This window comes from Anser anser (genome assembly GCF_964211835.1).
Source record: "Anser anser genome assembly, chromosome: Z".
NCBI classification, from domain to species: domain Eukaryota; kingdom Metazoa; phylum Chordata; class Aves; order Anseriformes; family Anatidae; genus Anser; species Anser anser.
The window spans coordinates 58,453,021-58,473,786 of NC_139723.1; the positions used below are offsets into that span (position 1 = coordinate 58,453,021).

Below are 20,766 nucleotides of genomic sequence, written 5' to 3' on the forward strand. Positions count from 1 at the left end.
AATTTGTGTGCAATTGGACATTTTTGATCACTTACAGGACACTTTGTATCCCTAGCAAGAGTGGAGCATGTAACCTGTTTTTACTTTTTTTTCTATTTAGTATCCTTTTAACAAGAACAAAGTAGTATAATAGGGAATTAGCAATAGCTACATGCTGGTTATGCAATGTACACTTACTGCAGCTAGAATTCAAAATTAAAAAGGAATTAATCTAAATATTCTAGTACTAGATCACCATAGCTGTTTTTATGTCTGTTTTACAAATGGGTAAGAAGTGAGACAGATAGGTTGTTAGTACTGTTTTACACAAAATCAAAGCAAGACTATGAATATGAGTTTCTAATTGACTTTATCCCTCTACTTTAAGATACTTATAGGGTTAATTAAATGGGAAGATATGTGTATACATCTATATTAACACAGCTGGGAATATGAACGTTGAATGAAGTCAGGAAAGTGATTGTTTTGACACCTACCTAGCCAGCAAGTGGTGATTTTTTGTAAATCTAACATAAGTCTATACAGCAAATTCTGGGAGTTTTGTGTGACCAGCCTTGTATCTGGATGTTGATTCAACTTCAGCAAAGAGCACAGGAGTTTTTATCTGTCCACAAGTTGAGAAATACTCTTAGGAAGTATATGCAACTGCAGAAGCAGAAGGAATGAGAAACAAGTTCTGAGAAAGAAAAGCATTTTCGTAAGAAAATGTTAGACTTTTAATTTATCAAGAATGTGTTTACCAAGAATTGTATATAAAATTGAAGAAAAAAAAGTAGCATCAAATTATTCATGTTGTTTTTCTATGGCACATCTTGCCATGGCAGACACACATTAAACAAAGAAAACAGGGCAGTCTCACTGATTTCTTGAAAATGTGGTAGAAGGAACAGAGCCAACATATAGTTTATATGGGTTTAGCAATGTTTGGACAATATATATTTATATATATATATAAACATCTGCATAGCCCTAAGCCACCAATTTTCTTTAATTTTACAACTACAAGGGCTTTTAAAAATTTTGGCTACCAGACCGGATTATAAAACATCACTAATTGCAGTGACCTAGCTGACTTACATGGTGCACATGTCTTCATCTGCTAATTTTGTTTAAATACAGGCAAGGTGACCAGTCTTCTAAAACACATTTACTGAAGTGATGGCCCACTCTTGTTCTCCCTTCTGTGGCCTGGGGCAAGAGCCATGCTACATGGGCAAAACTGCACACATCTTAGAGCCTGAAAGGAGCATAAGAACTTTCTTCTGATGTCAGCAGGCAGATTTTCTAAAGATCTGGGACTGCCTCCAACAGTCACCTTGCTTCTTCCAAAGGATGATATGGAATTTGGAAGAATGGTTTGAAGAAGCAACATCCATGAACCCTTTTCTGTTACATGTGTAGCATTGTCACTAGAAATTCATTGTCTGGAAAGAGGCAACAGATGTCTCCATGACTAGCCATGAATGAGTGTGTTGCAGGTTTGGGTTGAATCATTCAACAACTGGTTGATTAAGGACATAACTTTTAATGTGTTTTCCACTAGTATTTTCTGAATTACATTGGTCCCTTGGGTGGAAATCCTAAGATAATATAGTGATGAAAGCAAACTATATACACGTAGGTATCTATTATGCGATAGGCAATATAATGCAACATTAAAAACCAGTGCTTAAGTGGGGAGGCACAGAAGCAAGAGTAGGATAAAAATTGCAGTGGTATGTAAATGCCACAGAAGTGATTAATAAAATGCTTACTCTCACAAACAAGAAAAGCAAGTTTCAACATTGCACTTATCAGCAGTTCAATCTCCAATTGGTGGGGCCTATGAAAGAAATCATTATTAATATCAGAAGATCTTACTGTAGGACAAACAAACAGTAGTTCCACTTTATCACAGGATTTTCTTCTAAGGTTTCTGGGTGAACTGTGGGAAATTTCCTTCTTTGCTTCTTACTTCACCCCTGGTTAATGGCCTATCAGTAATGCTATTTCTAGCAGTGTCAGTCATCAGTAGATGAATGAAAATGGATGTCATGTCAGTAGGGAATGGAATGGATGTCATACCAACTCCTGATACAGAAATCTCTTATAATCTCTGAATAGAAATTAGGCATGCTTAGTTTACTATATTCAAATATATGTTACATTGGTCCAGGTCAAATTCAGTTTGACTTCAGATTCTGTTTGGGCACTGAGACTGAGATTCGCAGGCAACTGTGTTCTCTGCCCTCTGTTCTCTTCACCTGTTAAATGCATAGTGAAAAGTGTTGTTTAAATGTTGATAGTTATCTATGGTAGCTGAACTGCTTTGCTTGTGCTAAGCCTTCTCTCTGACCAGATTATTATGAGTTCGGAAATTTATTCCACTCATCAGTCTGATTTCCATCTTCTTGAGATGCACTGTAGAACCTAGAATTCCCCTGCAAATTATTTTCACCTAATAATTCTAATTTCTGAACATAAACAGTTACACTGTATCACCACATGCTGTTATATAACTTTGCTGCATTCTTCTGAAACAGTTCTGCACATATGCTCATATCACACATAATTGGTCTACATTTTAGTTAAATGAACCCTGTTTACCAGCACAAGTTTCGTCCATTTCAGAATGAAAGGTGAATGAAGCTCATGATTTGTCAAATTCTGTTTCTCTAAGGATATAAGTAGAATGTAAATATTTTTTAAACACTTATCCTATGGGCAGCTTTTGCTCCACTCGCCAGTTTAGACAAATTTTTAAATGTCAGTTGAATGCTCTCAGTACATCTTTTCATATTGCAGTGTAGCATGTGTTGCCATATTCTAGCTAATATTCTAGCTACTATCTTGGATTCTTTTTTTTTGTTTTCAAAGACGTTCTTGTCCTCCAGTTAAATTGACTACCCCTCTGTCCAAGGTATTGGTGTCCAAAACAGGTTTTCAGTCTTGCTACAGAAATGAAACAAAATTATTGTGTTTTGTAACCTTTTTACCTAGTTTTCTCTCCTAAGGACTTAGTTCTTCTGGTGCTGGTATACAGAAGAGTGAGATGAGTAAAATTAAAACCAGCTGTATCCCCAGGTTGTCACAATCCCTGCTCTCCATTCCTTCTGAAAGAATGGCTTTCCCCCAGCTCCGAAGGAAATAATTGGACTTCCCATAAATTCCACTTCACTGGCCAGAGAGTCATTCCTGTACTAAAAAAGCCCTCCAGAATGCCAGTAAACAAAACAAATAAACTTCTCTTCATGCAGTTTCTCTCTTGTGTTGAGTGAGCTCTTTTCAAAGGTCTTTAGCCACTCACCATCTTCTTTCAGGGCTCACCCAGTGAGACAGTGTTTCTCTAGAACAAAGAATAGAAGGATTTATATGAACAGTTGTCTTTCTTTTCTGGCACTGGTACTAACACCCTTTTGGTCAACACACCCAATGGCACTATGCAACCATAATCAGTTTAGAAAGTGACTGGAGAGTGAAGCTGAGGGCAACTGTGTTATCCCAACAGCTGTGGGGGTTGGGGGGTTGGAAGCAGGAGGCAGGCAAAAAGAAGAACACACTTTTTTCTTGAAAAATGTTTGTAAAAATGCTTCTGTGTTTGACAGTTTCTAAACTGAAAGCTTAATTTAAAGGCCCAGTATACCCTCATATAGCATGTAACTACACATTTCCTTAAGAGAAAACTATACAATTTTACTGAACTAATAAAATTTCTCTTGGGAATAAAGTGACAAAAAACTGTTTTACCTCAGGAAACCACAGTTTGGTCTTGGCTGGGTGATGGCCTGAGTTCACAAGGGATTCAGATGTAAACTATAATGTATCCTTTTCTGAATACACCAACTCCATTGGATACATGGATCGAGCTAGAGAGGAGAAAACTTGCAATGGAGAAAGATTAGTTTCATGTAATAAAAAAAGCAGTTTTCTGGAGGAATAATGCATAGCCTTTTCATCTTAAAGAAGTATGTTTCCTGTATGAAATGAATATGGGCATATACTGACAGATCTTTATGAAAATACGCAGTGTTGCTGCCCACTAAGATTGGATGTGCTCCTTTACTATACTTAGTAGCCTTATCTGGTTTATACTGCATAAAGTTTACTAGATTCTCCAATACCCACAAAACTAAGGAAGATTTTAAAATTTGAATTACCTAATATTAATTTTGGTAATATGAGATCTTCACCGGCATCTTTGTTCCCTGCTCAACACACTTCTCATCAGGCTTCAATGACAACAGCTAAAACTATCTCTTCCTGCATGTAAAGACCGCATGTTCCTTCTGTTTTACATGATGTGTTTCACAAGGTGTTACATGGCTAGGATCCATCAATTTTTTTCACTGAAGAACTGACAATTTACCTCTCACAGACAGGAATGACTCAAGAATGGAAGAAGATTTTTATGGATGTCAGGTTTTGTTTTTGATAACATCCTCAGTGTTTACTTAAAGAAATTTATTTAAAGCAATTTGTTTATTTAGTTGTTTTGGTAACTTTCAACTAAAATATGAATATTGAAGACTTCCTTTTTTAATGTTTTTGTTGTTGCTGTTGAATAAACCTATATCAGTCATTTGCAATGTGAGTCTACCATTATCATTACAATGGCTCCCACATCAGTCCAGGGATAACCCCTGAAATTTTTAGTGATGAATTCTAACTAAAATGTAGTTGCATGGAAAATTCTGTCCTGTGGTACCATGAGACAGTAAACAACATGGGATATTTTAATTTGCTTGGCTTGCATATACATTCTCTGCTTTCAGGTGGTAAAGACCCCTTCTTCCTTTGTAAGTGCTTTTAATAAGCTTTTAAAAGTCAGGCACAGCTTCCTCTTTTTTTTCTTTTTCTTTTTTTTTTCTTTTTTTTTTCAATAACCTGTATATGCTGTATATAGTTATTTTATTTAGAACTTACTCAATCACTACCTAAGCAGCCATACACATAGAAACAAAGAGATCGCACAACATTGTCACCCTATGAGAAAGCCTGAAGCCTCGACATTTTCTCTATGTACTCTGGCTGTGTAAAGAGTGTATGCTGTTGTCTTCTTATCAAGTTCATATTTGCATTAATTTGGTGTAATGTGAGTGAACAGCAAAAAAACTTTGGCTCAGAAGAGCTTATCCAGCCAAGGAACTCAAGGCTGGCCTTGAGCAGCCCAGTGATCTGCATGCACCCTGACACAAACCCTCATCATACCTTGCAAACAAGCCAAGCAGAGCTGCAGGCTCCCATTCTCCCTGGAAGAAATGATCAGGACAGCCACAATGACACTCTCTGGGACTTGGAGAACTGTGATTAACACCTTATCTATGTGCTGGGCTGATCCTGCTTTGCATACAGGGCCTGAGCCTGCTGCACTCTCCCGGTGACCACACATGCAGGTGGGTGCCCTTCCTCCAGGACTCCACTGCTGACAGGACGTCCCACCACTAGGCCTAGATGAGGGAGTCATCAGACGATTTGCTGCTCTCTGAGCCTGGCTTTCCAGCGACTCATCTTCACCTCAGTTATGCTCCCAATTCCCCAGTTACAGCAATTAAATAAAACTGACCATAGTGAGGGCAGAAGTTTCAGTTCCTGGGCCGTTCCCTCCATCTGTGGGAGACGAGGTCAAGCACCTCGAGTCTGCATCACCCTGGGAACCTTTCTGGGTGAGGGGATAAATGCAGCAGACCTGCCTGAATACTTTCCTTTCAGCTTTTCTTTATCCCATTGCTAGTCCAGTCTCTAGTGTTTCCAAGCAGGACCCCCATCTTATAAGACAGAAGAGCTGCCTTCACACCACATTTCTAAAAAGCACCCAGGAGACTGTCGACAGGTATCCAGCCACTTGATTCTCCTTCCCACCCCAGTGGTGCTGTCCCCTTCCCTCACCTCCTCCCCAGCCCCTCCAGACCCCACAGCAAGTCCCCACTCACCCCTCCTTACAGCACCACACAGCCCCATGCAGCTCCCAGAACCTCTCCAGCCGTCCTGCAGCCCCTAGAGACCTCCTAAACACCCCCCATCCGCCCCATGGGCAGCAGCCCTTCAGCCCCACGCCGGCCCCCGCGTGCGACCACCTCCACCCCCCGGCCCCCCATCCCCTCCATCCCCCGCAGAGCCCCATCACCGCCCGAAATGGCGGCGGCAAGGGTTAACGGCGGGGCCGGCGGGCACATGACAGCGCCGGCACGGCCCGGCCGGGCTCCGCGGGGAGCTGCTCGCTGCAGGCGGGGGAGGCGGGAGGTGAGCGCGGCGGGGCGTGCGCGGCCCGGCCGGGCCCCGTCCCGCCTGCCCCCGGCCCCCCGGCGGGGGCTCGGCCCCACCGCCGCCGCCGCCGGGAGAGGTTGAGTCGGCAGCTCCCGGCCGCCGCGTCAGAGCCGGGCGGGAGTGGGGGCGGGGGGGGGGGGGGGGGGAAGTTGTTGGGGGAGAAAAAGCAAAACAAATGCGGCGGCGGCGGTGAAGTTACTTGGCCGTTACTCACCGCGCTGACCAGCCCGCATGCCGTGGAGATGAGGGCGCAGCGCCGTCTGGCAGGACGGCACAGCCAGCCAGACAGCCTCCCGGGAGAGACGGGTCATCCCGCGGGTGAATAAGCGGAGATAGGTACCGGTCGGGGGAGGCGGCGGCGGGCGGCGGGCGAGCTCGACCCGCCGGCGGCGCGGAGCAGAGCGGGGGCAGCGGGGACGGCGGGGCGCGGGGGGCGAGGCGAGGACCCGATGCAGAGACCCCCGCGGCGGGGGCTGGTCCGGGGCCGGGCGTCCCGCGGACAGTGCCCGGCGAGGTGACAGCTCTGCCTTGTCTGAGGGCCTGCGTGCGGCCGGTCACCGCGGCTCCTTGGGCTTCGCGGCTTTCAGCCGTGCCCTCTTCTCCTCAGAGCCCCGGTCGGGTTTTGGCCCGGGCTGAGGCTGCTCCAGTTTCAGCGGTGAGGCGTGTGGGTGAGATACGGGTGGTGGTGGGCATTTGATGGGATATCTGCCCGTGGCAGCGCGTGGTGGCGGCAGCGGGGTATCAGGGCAGGTGCCTCTGGCCCTGTGGCTGCTGTCCCTGCCTCCCATGGGGACACCGTCGGTCGCTCCCCGTCTCCTGCTCATGCTCACACCTGCTGCAGCTATCAGCAGCAGTTCCGAAAGCACGCCTCAGACAGTGCTCGCTGCTCCCAGGTTGTGCTGGGTTTCTCTGTCAGCTCGCCTGAAGTTTGTAGCTCACCCTAGTGAGAAGAACGCTACTCCTGGAAAGCTCCTGCTGTTCGGCTGTAGCAACCACTTGCGGCGGCACAGCCCTGTCACTCTCAGTCCTAGCGGAGAAAAGTCTGAGGAGATCCTAATTACCACCATAAAAACCTGAGGAGATTTTTCTGGCAGAGCGGTAAAAATTCTGGGTCCTGTCTACACGAGGATATACATCATCCTGTCTACTGATAACGGCTGCTGTTCTGATGGCAGTCGCAGCAGTACTGGTGGCTGCATTCTGTGCTATGTTTGTACAGTCCCTTGCACAAAGGCATTCCTTTCTGTGACTAATCTTCCCAGGAATTATAGTGATGGAAGTAATAAGTAATTAGTGTATTTATTACATGAGCTCTGAGAAACTCAGTTGTGTTTGGAGGCTGGTTGTCTTACAGTGCTGTAGAGGACCTCCTCTTACTTTCATGTGCCTTGCTTATTGATGTCATTTCAAGAACGCTTTCTGCTGACAGTGGAGAACCAGAAACCTGGAGACTGTATGACCCTTCCATCATTTTTCTTGGATGACAACCTGGGCTTAACAAAAATGTGGTATCATCAGGGTACTGCAGTTTGGAATCCAGGCCCCTGTGGTAGTCCGAAAGTGCAGGTGTCGTGACAAGGACACAAATGACCAAAACAGTGGATGCTAATGTAAGGTACTTACTGTTCTCAGTAGTGCATGGCTTCTGAGATGCAGGCTTGCATGGAGAGTAGGGAAAAGATTCTATAAATTGTGTGGAAACTGTATTTTGTAGCTTCAGTTTTGAAGCCTCATCATCTTCCTTTATTGCAGTTGTGGTTCCTGATCTGCGTATTGTTCCAAGCTGAGTTCCAAGCTCTAAGTTTAGTTCTTTTTTCCCTAGTTAAATCTCCTTCCCTTGGAAAGGAAAAGGAAAAGGAACCCATCGTTACCTTTTTTGGTTTCTGAACTGTAGCCAGATACCTGTGCAGAAGGTGTCAAACCAGCACTTCATTTGGTGAGTGTGTATTTTCTAGAAGACAAGTTGTTAAGCCAGTGGCTGTGGAGCTTCTGTCGGGGTGAGTGCTTTTCACAAGCAGCTGTGATACACAGCAGCTTCCAGGGCCCAGTTTCTGTAGACAAGGGGCAGTCAGCAAGGCTGAGGTGGGGCACCCCCTTTCTGGAGCCCTCCTCTGGACCAGTGCCGAGATGGGGCGGGGGGATGCTGGAGAGAGGCCGTCGCTGGTCTTGGTGAGGTGAAGACAGCGCTTGCAGTCCTGCAGCGCATGGTCCAGGTGCACGAAGGGGTGATGCCATGTGTCTGCTGTCATGGTAGCTGCTGTGGAGGTGAGGTAAGGGTCTCCAGTGGAAGAGTATGAGGGAGGGACTGCGTGGTGCATTGTCCTTCAGCCTTTTTTGTTAGTGCTTGATACTTTGATAGTGCTTGATACCTGATGTGAAAAGTGCCCGTGTCTGATAAACACCACCTAATCAAACAGTGAAAGTGTCTCCTGAGCTAGATGAATTACAGCTTCTTAAACTGATGTCTGCAGTGGGCTAATTCAGCACTTACTGAAACCGAACGGCGTATTACCTCTTACTTCAGTGGGTTGAGTGATAAACCAGCACTTTTCAAAACTGCACTGTAAGAGCAGACTAAATGGCATACTGTGCTGCAGGCAAAGGCTTGTGAATTCATCTTTTGTTTTCCTTTCTGAAGGATTAGTACTCACATTTTCCAGAGATTCAGCTTGAATTTAAATTTTACTACATGGTTTTCTGAAAGTGAATTTATGAATCATTGTTATGGATTTTGAGTAACTGTGTTGTCATGCTGTTATTGATAGATGCAGAGTCATAGAGCTTTGAGTAATGTCAGTTTACAAAAAGAGACTTCAGAAGCAGTGGATCTAAATGTATTTCCTTTGACATCAGAGCAAGTAGGAAAGGGCACTGTGATGTCTCATTGATGGAGAGAAATATTTCATTGAAAGGTAGCAAGTGCTTGTAAAGTGCTTTGGTACAGCAAAAGAATTTGTCTGGCACAACTGTTTAGTCTCAGGATAGTATTCTTTTCTTTGGTATTTTTGTGTTCTTAATTTATTATATGTAAGTTTCAACCCTTTACAGAATTTCTAAGGGTAAGGTAAATAAGCAACAGTATCTGATGCAATATTCCTACAACTTCTAAGATCACTATGGTTAGAAGCTTATCATGTCTTTTTACTTTTTTAAGTGTCTAAAATCAGGAGCTATTTATGATGTAAAAGTCATCTAGACTTTTAGAATTTAATTACCATCTGATTGGCTTTTAGTTAGTTACATATGCTTCAGTGCAGTTTAGCCACTGACTTTGATATAAGAATGTCATTTTGACGGAAGCTGATACTAAACAAATCAAATTAATGAAAGGGCACTTGTGAACAAGTAAATAATACTAAAGGTACAACAAAATAATAATTCAAAAAAGATGAGAAAAGTAACACTCTCCAAGGTGCTTTAATGTTTTAAAGAAAGAAAGTGCCAATTTTCATGTTAATGTAATGTTACACATCTTCATGATGGAATCAGAGAGATAAATTGGCAAAGAAATCGTAGAGAAATAACTTGTTTCTGCTTTCATCCATAAAAAGAATAAAGGTTGTTTTGTGTGCAGTTTCAGGTCATTTGGTTCAAAATATGTCTTTACTGGCCTTAAGAAAGAAATTACAGGCCCAGAGGCCTTTTCTTCAAGTGTGAAAAAAACAGCAGTATTCAGTGATAAAAGTGAGGCAAAGACAATATGGAACAGTGTTACTCATTGTAAAATACAGTTACTGTAGGAGAAGAACAGTAAGGAGACCAACCAGCTTTGACCTGGATTTTGCCTGAGCTGGTTGGTCTGTGTAAACTGTGTATACTTCTGTTGATTAAACTAAAGACGCTTTTACTGAGTAAAGCTAATGCGTTTGTCATGTGTAATCTTTTCTTGATTATACTAGTTCTTTTCACAGACAGGGATTACAGACCAGAATGATTGTTATCTTTAGCCGATTTATAGTGCCATGGTATATAGCCTTACCAGCAAAACAACTGCCTTTGTTTGTGTTTCCTTTTCTAAGGAACTAGTCACCTGTGCTAGGACAAGGTACATTCTGCTTTTAAAACAAACTGAGGATTTAAGAACATTCAGATCTGCCTGTCCTTGGTTGAATTGCAAAGAATGATTTGTGCTTCAGCAAGGCATGACAATAAATAATATTGCTTTTAATTGGTGTTCTTTACAATTTTTATTCCCATAATATAAAAATATAACAATAAAAATAGTATTTTAAACACATCTTTTGTGACCAAACCAGTGTGGTTAGAGCATCCCTCTCTTACTAATGTCAGTCATAATATTGCTCTTGTCTTTGAAGGTAATATGCTTAGACCTTTCATTGTTAGTGAGTTTAAACTATAGCGTGTGTATGTGAGTATCAATGCTATCTATGCATGTGTACAGTCACTTAGATGGCTTTTACTCTAGTCTGGAGGTGTGATACGAATGCAGTTTTGCAAAATAGGCATATTTGATGTTCTTTTTTTTTTTTTTTGGCAGTTCACAGAGGGAGGAAATTGGGACATAGTAATCCAAGAGTTAAGCCTGAAGGTTCTACACAAACTTTGATCATGAATATAGTGATCGTAACTTTACTAGCTTCAATGCTGAAAACCTCATGTGCTGAAGATAAAAGTTATAGTTCAATGTTTTGCTGCAGCAAGGTCATAATACTTAATTAAAACCTCACTGTATACATGAATGAAGACCATAATTGGAGATGAATTTCAGTTTTATTTCTGTCAATTTGGATGTCTGAACAAGTCAATTAGGCACAGAGTCCATGACTGAAAAAACTACTTAAACATGTGCTTAATGTTAAACATACAAACCTAGTGATGAAAGTTGGGCATATGCTATTCAGCTGAGCTGTGGCTGAAATTTCCCCATCTGTGTGATACCTTAGCATAGTGATTTACACTGACAAGTACAGCTTTTGTCTACAAAATCTTTTTTATATCAGGTAATGTTTAGATCTAGTTGATTCTGCTGTGGCATAGGTCATGTCTGAGATGATCACTCAAAACGTTTACTGGTCTTTTCTTCTAAGATTGAAGTAACAGGAAAACTTAAGTGACAAAAGTGTCTTTGTGGAAAGTCAGAGTTCCAAAATTATTGCCATAATCAAAAGATGACCATGAAAATTTGCCACTGTATAATGATATCTGTTACAGCATATCTGTAGGTTTACAGTGGGCATCCACTTTTGTAGTTACATTCACAAATACTGTTGCGCTGTGCTTTCTTGTAATAGTTTTCTACAGTGAAGCCCCACCAGTGTTGGAAGGTCCAAAGAGGCATTTCTATGGTTTTGTTTTTTCTTCTCCTTTTTGTTGCGTGTACATCCTTTAGGATGTGAACTGGCATCTCTTTCCTGTTTTGTCTGCATCGGTGTGGTGCTTCCCTGCTGTGTTTGCTTTTCAGCACCATTTTAATTAATAGACCGAGGAGGTGGCAGGAAAAGGGGAGATATCCCTGTTCATCCTAAAAACGATGCCCTATCAGAGAGTCTTTTCACTCCTGGCTGCATTCTTTCAGTTGCTCAGCATTCACTTCATTTCATGGCTGGTTTAGCTAATGTGAAGGCAGCTGACCTTATTCCAAACTTCAGCTTTTGAAGGGGCAGGTTCTCTCCACATTGGAGCTGTGAGTCATTGCTTGGTTTTGTTCTCTCTCCCTGACAGGCCATGTAGCACTTGTACATGGTTGCTTGTAACCGGTGATGTCACCGAGTTAACAGCCACAGGCAGACCTGTCTTTTATGCATTATTTACTAAAACATAAATTATTTTTATTTATATATTTATTTATTTATTTTAACAGGTGTAATACAGAATGGATTACTTACTGACTTTGGATTGATATCAGTCATAGCTGTGGGTCTGTAAAAACACGCTTTGATTTCATTAACTGCTTAAAAATGAATGGGAGGTCATGCAGTATGAGCCATCGGTCAACAGGTATTTCTCATGGACCTGGGATGATCAGTGGACAGCAGATCCCACCTATCAGAGTTCATGCAGGAACTCCCCGCGTATCTTCAGATAGCAGCAGCACAAGCCCAGCTATTGGAAACTTTTCTGCCAGCCTACACTTAAAGATGCCCCTAGGAGGAGGGGTAGCTCCTCAGAGCAACATCATTGACAGTACCATTCACCTGCCCGCTCTAAGTCCCAGAAGACAAGTGGTTACAAATGGGAAGCCTTTATTTGAAGTCCTGCAGCCCCCAGAACTGCCAGCCCCACAATCCTTAAAGCCAAAACAGCAAGAATTTGGAAACACGTTCTCCCCATGCACAGGTAAAGGTAAAACTCCTTTTTATATTGCTTTTAGTAATGGCATTTCTTCTCCAGTATCACATAGCTAGATGGTATTGGTTTCAGTAAATCCAGTCTCTTCTTTACGACTATTTTACTACAACAGAGGAGATACTGAAACAGAATGTTTTGCTATTTTCAGCTAAAGTAATTAATCACTTGATTTTTTCCAAGGGCTTTGTAATTTACAGCAGTTGCTCATACTCCCGGAGCTGTCCTAAGATTCTTTATAAACAGTGTGGTCTGACTTTGCTTTCCTAACCTAACTCAACAAATCCAAATAGTTGTTTTGTGCTCTGTAGAGCCAGAATTTTGTGAGTGCTATCAGAAATATTCCATCTTGGATGTATGAGTACAGCTTTCCGTTGGTGACTAACAGCTGCTTACTGATGAAAGCAGCAATGTAGTCATAGATTTTAGAGTGCTTAGGCAGGGCAAGCTGTAAAGCACCTTGGAGCATGTCTCAACCTTAGATTTTCAATTCAATTTCTGGAACCACAGTGTGTGCTGTGGAAAATAATGATGCATAGCTCTTACAAGATTTGGATGCAGATCCTCTTTGGGTAAGTGGTTGTGCATCAGAGATTATTCAGAATTATATCAGATTATATCAGAAATTACTCGATTGTCTGCTCTTCGGTCTATGAAGTTAGAAGAGAATTTTAAGGTTTCAGTAATTATTGATTCTGGCCAAGCTAAATTCAGGACGCTATTTTTGAGGAATTTTGGTACGTAGACCTGAGGATTTAATGGATAGAAAGGAATTAAATGTTTTAAAATACCAGGAAAAGCTTGGATTTATATCTAAGTGCAAGTACAGAAAAGGAGACAGATTTCTTGTTTTATTCCAAGTCTGTTGCTTCTCTAGGTTTTCCTTTTTCCTTCATTACTCTGCTTAGAAAATTTAGTAAGTCCAACCCTCTACAGCAAGGCATGCAGGCTTGAAGCCACCAGTATTTCAGAACAAGTTGAAAGTTAACTGCATGCTTGAGTGCTCTGCTGAGTCAGGCCTGTAGTAGTGCATATACATATTCATTGGGTGACCTCTGAGATTGATCGTCTGTTGCTTGCTTTGCTGTTGGTGGTGGGTGTTATTTACACCATCTAGCTTCAACCTTCTGCTATTGGCAACAAGGAGAGGCGGGCTCCTCACATGAAGAGCTCTGGAGGAAAGTTTTTCTCTGTCACTACAGGTAGAGCTTGGTTCCTGCTCTGTTCGAAATTATTTACTTAAATATAATAGATCCATTCAGGGATCTCTAAAACAACTTACATAGCAGCTGCTCCGCCAGCTGTATGTCTTCCAGAGAGCATCACATGGCGAAGAGAGGGTCACCTAGTTTATTGTCCTTGGCATCTGGGGATTTGGATCTGCTCTGCCTGACCATGGTGTTCCTGTCTGTCATTTCCATCTTTGTTCCTTGGCCCACTCACCTACTGTGTATGTAAAGCAGTCTGCAATTTTGAATCACAGCAAACAGTGATTCTGGTGGAAGGGCTGGCATCAGGGAAGCTTATGTATAAACAGTGCTGGTTAGACATTTTGGAATCAAGTAACTGGAAAGGCAACAGACAGTGACAATTGCAAAATAAATGAAGAATGTAAGGGAAGACATTAGGAGATAAAGAACATGGACGACACTAACATATACACATGCTTGTCTTTCCAAAAGCATGCTTTGGATATTTATTCTGTAATCAGGCAATATAGGATGGCTAGTGAATGGCCGCAGAGCCCTTTACTGTATCCTCTTGTCTACCTTCTTTCTTTTCAGTGCCTTTTCCTTCATCAAGCAGATGTTGAAGTATTTAACTTGTAAAATCAGTTTATCCCACGTGAGAATATGTTGTAGTTTGATTTTTGAGAATTTATAGAATAGTAGGAACTCTACGAAGTGCAAGAAGATAAGTTACCATGGAAGAAGATACTATGGGCTTCAGGTACCATGGACTTCGGATTCTGTTTCTCTTGATTGGGATTAGTAATTCCTCCTGCTTTAATGTTCTTTTTATTAACAGGCCTGCTTAGGAAGTTAAAGATTATGTGTTCTGGGAACATATATACCATAGAAGAACTAAGTCTCATACACTTAGCTGCATCCACATAATTTTCTAAGACACTGATATGCTGCATAAAGTTTATAAATAAGACTATAAACCTCTAAAACTATTTATGTAACTTATGCCTGTGCAGGTCTTTTTTTTGTCCTTTACTAGTGGCTGGTACTTAGAGGGCAATGTGTTTTGATAGGTATTTATTTCAGTTAAAGTTTTTTCTCAGGAAGACAATAGTTTTCCTTTTACAGTTGTCTTGGTATCAGTGTAGAGGTTTGCACTATTCAGAGATGGTTTTTTTGTTTTTCTTTTTTAACTTTAAAATATATGGACTAATACAAGCAGCAAGATACACCAAGAAAAATGACTTTTTGATGTTGGCAAATAGCTTTCCTGCTCTCTTTCAGTAATGGATAAACCATTTTTAAAAAGACCATGAGCTTCAGTTTGGGGTAAAGGAAAGAACAGAATATTGTGTGCAAGTATGTGCCTTGTTTTCTATGGAGTTTTTTTTGACAGGAGGTGGTGCTGAGTGTAGAAAGAGAACAGTAATAACGTACAGTAAGTGCAACATGCTCTCAGCAACATGTTGAGAATCTTTTATTTGCATGAAGACTATCTTTATCTTGTATAAGGATGCAAAGCTTCGAAAGAAAAGGATTTTTAGAAAGGTTGCCACCTCAAGTCACATGAACAGAAACTGTTACACTTCTGTGCATGACAAGAACCTAGAGCACACTGTGTTTTCTCACAGTGGAGAAAAAAAGCAAGTCTTGACAGGCACTTGTGTACGTCTCTGACTTCAACTGTTTTACTTCCTGTGTGGTACTGAATGTATGATGTGCATTCTAGTACTGTTTTGTGTGTCCAAAAAAGAAAATAGTATAATGGTGGATTTTTTTTTCAGTACAGAAAAATGTGAGAGTAAATTGTTTTTGTTGCTAAGAATGTACACTTTTGTCTTCCCAAATTAGGTATTTTCACATAGAAATTAGGCGCAAACTGCAAGCATAACAGTACACGTATTTGACGTTCGAAATCTACAGTGTCTCATTACATTTGGTATGTCTATTTGACCACTTTTCGTGAATAATTGCTTCCACACATTATAGGTTTACTCAGACTTTGAAAGCAGATCTCTATTGACACTAGCTGCTATGGTGAAAAAGAATTGGAGAGACATCAGGTAAAAACGAGCAGAAACGTTTGAGAACAGCAAAGGAAGACAGAAGACTGAAATGTGGTCAGCATTTGTCTTCAGCTTCTCTTTTCAATGAAGAAGATCTTTTGAGAGGTCTTGTAATGAAAAACTATACCAAAAAAATTCTAGCTTTCTACTGCATGTTCTGTTAATAATGTAAATTTGAAAAGAAAGTCTGATCTTCAGGTGGTTCACATTAGAACTGCCCTTTAAATGTAATGATGCCCAGACAATGTTATTTATTCAAAGATGTATTACTTAGCTTATCTGCTCTGAATACGCATATCTGAGTAGTATTTCATCTTCTAGAAAATCTAGTAGCTGTTCTTATTGCTTGTCTTTTTCACTCATCTGTATGGACAACAATTTTGTGAGCATGAGCTGGAGGATGTTCAGGCACATCCTGAGTGCTGTTGTGTCTAACATACTAATAAAAATCTCAAATCTTTTGGAAAATAACACATTTTCTGACTGCCAACATGTTCAACACCTGTACCTGCTTTCTCTTACTCTGGGAATGAAATTGTATGTTTTTGAACTCCATCAAGAGGTATTAAAAACAAACACATTGCTGCTGATTTAGGTAGTTACTGGAGTTGGCTGCTGAAAAGGAAAGCTTATCTTTTTCCCTCAGCATTACCTAGTAGGGTCCACTGGGGACAGAGGAGGGTCAGGTCCTGGGGGAGCTGGATCCTTGGTCTGAAACACTGTGATCATACATAGATATTTATGGAAGCTTATTTGAGGCTTAGTAGTAGATTTTCCTGTCATGTTAGACAATACACCGCAGTCTTAAAGCTACTCAAATCTGCCTGATAGAGAATTTCCACTGTGGTAGGAATTCTCCAGTGAGGTGCTTACTGTTCATGGAGGTGGTGTAGCTGCTCCACCTCCAGCCAGTGTTCCCATAACCTGGTGGAGAGGTCCCACAAGGACACAGGAAGTGGGGTGGCAGCATGTCATCATGGCTTTTGGTCTTCTTTCTTTACATGTTTGTGGTTTGACCTGTTATATCTGGCAAGACTTTCTAGAAGTTACAAGCAGCTCTCAGACATGGCAGCCATAGCCACTCCCTTTTGCCCCTTTCTCTCTAGCAGCAGATGATGCTTCATGCATAGTCCAAGCCTTGGAAGTCAGTCTGGCCTTTTGTTCCACTCTGGTTGCTCTACCAAAACTGTTTTGTACTCAGTGTGTGGGTATGTGACTGAGGCTGTGTTATAGCTGTGAAGAGTTGACATGAAAATACTTAAGATGGGGCATGAGGAAGATAATCTGGACATATGCAGGTAAAAGAGAATGCTTACTGGCATTTAAAGAAACTAGCCATTAAAGAAACTTATGCAGATATATATTGATCCCTTTTGCTGTACATTTTATGGCCATTATAAAGACAGTTGTCATCTTCCATTTCTGTGATTTCTACAAAGTTGTGTTTGCCTTTAGATGAAAAATCTTTGTGTATTTTATTTCCTATTATGGTTTTCTTGCAAATGCAACTACATTTTTTTTTTCCTGGTAAAATATCTGATAAGATAGAATTCATGTTTCCTATACAGGATCATTAGGACTCTTCCTTAACCTAGAAATATTGATAGACATGTTAAATCTTGTGGCTGTTTTTTTGTTTTGATATTTCAGTTTATTTTTAATCATGTGTGTGGTTTTGTTGTTGTTGTTGGGGGGGCTCTTTATTGGTTTTTTGTTTGGTTGGATTTTTTTTTGCTTTCTGTGAGGAGAACCCGCTGCAGCACTTCTAAGCTGTGTGAGAACTGTGAACTTGGTCAGGAAGGATTATTCGTCTCCAGTGGCCAAGAGAGCCTTGTTTCACTTTTGAACAGTAACCACACAGGTCTGTCAGGCTTGTTATGTGCAGAAGTGTTAATCAGTAAGCAGCTTGAGCCACACTTGAAATCTCTTCTACATACTTATTTTGCTCTCTAGTACTGTTTTTTTATGTGTCAGTTGGCGCAGTCTGAAAACAAGTTGTTCATCAGTATTCTGTGCAGTTCCTTATGCAGAAAGCTTGACTCAGGCCTTATTTTCTTTTTCAGCTGTTTTCTTTAATCAACTTTCAGCAGTTTTTAAGCCTATTTATTGACGATGTTTAGGTACAGCAAGGTGTTTAAGTGATAATGATCTTAGCTGTATCCAGCATGACAGATTTTCCAGCTTTGCATATACTTCAGTCGCCTTGACATGCTTGAAAAGGAACACAAGGCCCATCAAGGCAAGGAAATCATTAATTGCAGTTCTGGTGATCGTTGGGGAGAACCATTCTTGAGCCAACAGGGATGGGCCTTGATGGATTCTTCTGTCCTGACCAGGAGTTTCCAAAATGGCATAGATGAGGATGTGAGAGTCCTCAAGTTTAATTCATGAACTAGTTTTAGGGGTGGGATGAAGAGACTGATTGCAATTCTGCTTGTGTTTGAGGAGGTTCTCTGTGGATCTTGGCATGCCTTTATAGGATATACAAGAGGTTTCTTTCATTTTAATGTAAAAGGCGGTATATAGATTCCTATAGCAAGACATACCTTTGGAGTGGTTGTTGCAGATTTATTTGTTTTATTTTTCCATCTCTCATGTTTCAGCCATGGCTTAACTCCTGAACACAAATGGTGTTCAGGCAATTTACAGTGACTTTGACTCTGTACTTTTAGAGTCTCTATCTTAACCATTCAAAACTTTTTTTTTTTTTTAAGAAGAAAATACTGAAGAAAATGAAAATAGTTAGTGATATCAAAATGCATATTGGACAATGTGTTATAAAGGCCTGAGGCAACTTACAAAAATTCCCTGGAGAGTGTTAGGCTTAATGCCAGAAGGGATCAACTTTACACAGGAGCTGTAAAATCCCTCAAGAGTATTAGGCATATTGCCAACACTTACCCATTCTGTGTTAAGAGTTTAATGTAACTACTCTTCTACTTTTATCCTGTGCTTTGTGGGCTTGGACAGTATGCTTTAAAGTGAATTGCAGCTACCTAAAATACAACGAAAAATATAGTGAAAGGGTACACTAAGGGGTAGGTCACATATTATAATTTTCTTAGACAAAATATTATTCTTTCAAGCTGGAACAAGCCAACTGAAGGTGATGGACTGTATTTATCATCAGCTTTATGACACCTGCTTTCACTGTGACAGCTTGCTGTTCTTAATAGCATCCAAAGAGTCTCTCCAGCTGGAAGGCTACAAAGAAAGCAGGGGCAAGCTGGATGGGGAAGGCTACACTACACTTGCAGCTTCTGGTGGAGATCTCAGTATGCCTTTGATATAAATTGCATGTCCTGAGAAAAATTCCCAATGGACAAAATCAGGTGGCACCTACCTTCTTGAGAGGGTGACTCTTTGAGGAACATAGCATCTCCTTTCTTCTCTCCTTCATTTGGTCCTCACTGCTGCACACCTCTTTGATGCTGGTGAACAGGAAACATGTGGATTGCCTGCTTTGTTTTAACTGCTCTCTCCTACCCCTCTCATCCAGGAAACAATGTAAAGAGAAGCTGCTCTTCTGACATCTGTTCAGTACCTAAAGTGCAAAATTAGACTTCTTTTTACTTTTAGCATTCTCACACAGTTGTAAACATTGGAATGATATATTTTTTTTCTGAGAATAACAGTGGGAGTAGTTGTCCACTCTGATGAGGTTCTTTTATTCTCTGTTTTACTTATTGCTGGTGTTTCTGCGTCTAAGTTTGATAATTAGTTCTGCCTCAGAGTTCAACAGAGCTAGGGAAAGTAGTATGACTTTTTGAAAGTCCATGTTGACATGTTTGAACTTTGTCTTAGCTTGCACAATAAACTGTCTTAAAGTGTATCTGACCTGTTTCTCACTGGGTTATAAATAGCATGCACATTCTCCTTTGTCTGCATTTCTGTACCACCTATCACTTCCAGGGTAAAATTCACCTCATGCCAGTGAGCTGCTTGCAGGAATTGCATGTGACTTTCTACTTGAGTTACTGGATCATGCCCTTCAGTGTGAAATATAAGAGTGTAGGTCGTCCTTTCATCAGACTTCAGATGCCAGCTCAATATGTATTGGGTGCAACAGATGGGACATGGTGAGGAATGCTGAGATCCTGATGTGAAAACATGGCTCAGTTGATGTTATTGTCAAAACTTGGCATTTGCATAAGCATGCCAGATTTTATTTTTTCCTGGTCTCCGCTGCAGTGCTTGTTGCTGGAGCTTCTTGGACTGTTGTGTGCCATTTTACCTTCATGTCCTGCTATTCCCCCTCTCCCCTTTCGTCTCTTTTCTCTTTTTGGATTCCCAGTGATGGCCATGTTAGCCCAGTGACAGACACAACCACTACTGCATCCTCTGGCATTATTGGAATGCAAGTCACGATGGCAGGGATGAAAATATAAAACATCGTGATGGGTGTGATATAAATGTCTAAAGTGAATATGTACTTCAGGGCATTATTCTCTCTGAAACCAACAAAACATCTTTAATGCGCTAGAGAGTGTAAGACACCAGAGCAAATATACTGCCATGACATGCCTGGTGCAGTCTTTTGTACAGAATTGGTATGAACCACAGCAGTCAAATGTGGTTTTCATCTTTTATTTCCCATGACAAACTTGTTGGGTAAACAGAGTGATGGCAAAATAGTAACTATTGACTGTCACCAGCAAAACTGTTGATTGATGGTAATGTGGTGTAAGTTCTGTGTTTCAGCACAGAACTCAGAACTCCTCAGTTCTAGGAGGTAGTAGTGGTTTTGGTGGAGTGTTACAGGGCCACATTTGCTGCTGCAGCTAATTAACTGTTAAACTATCTGTAGGTGTTGGAAGTCAATTCCATAATCCCTCCAAGATGGGAAAGGGGCATAGGGAACTGCCTTCACAGATGATGAAAGGCAGAAGGACCTGGGGCAGGAGCAGTGAATGAGGTATTTCCTTCTTCAAGCCCTTTCCCTCAGTCTTGTGATACAGAGTCCA

At 41.2% G+C, this 20,766-nt stretch overlaps 1 protein-coding gene and 1 long non-coding RNA gene across 14 annotated transcripts in view; one reads left to right on the plus strand and one right to left on the minus strand.

Annotated features, from left to right (window-relative positions):
* Window positions 1-706: 706 nt before the first annotated feature.
* On the minus strand, window positions 707-5,991 carry LOC310889768. The gene is made up of 2 exons (XR_014576785.1): window positions 3,727-5,991; window positions 707-3,325 (listed from the first exon to the last, which is right to left on the minus strand). It is a non-coding gene; the product is annotated as an uncharacterized lncRNA (long non-coding RNA).
* Window positions 5,992-6,392: 401 nt separating this feature from the next.
* GLIS3 (GLIS family zinc finger 3) overlaps window positions 6,393-20,766 on the plus strand; it is a 195,752-nt gene continuing 181,378 nt past the window's right edge. For 8 of the 13 annotated variants that reach the window (XR_014576784.1, XM_083817774.1, XM_083817764.1 and 5 more), the window contains exons 1-2: window positions 6,424-6,579; window positions 12,065-12,546. Coding sequence is in view for 11 of the 13 variants with exons in the window: in XM_083817774.1 (XP_083673900.1) it covers window positions 12,162-12,546 (385 nt within the window). In the remaining 2 variants the exon portion in view is untranslated. Of the gene's footprint in view, window positions 6,580-6,613; window positions 8,180-12,064; window positions 12,547-20,766 lie in introns of those variants that run through there. The other 5 variants (XM_083817771.1, XM_083817768.1, XM_083817769.1 and 2 more) reach the window with 5 other exon arrangements.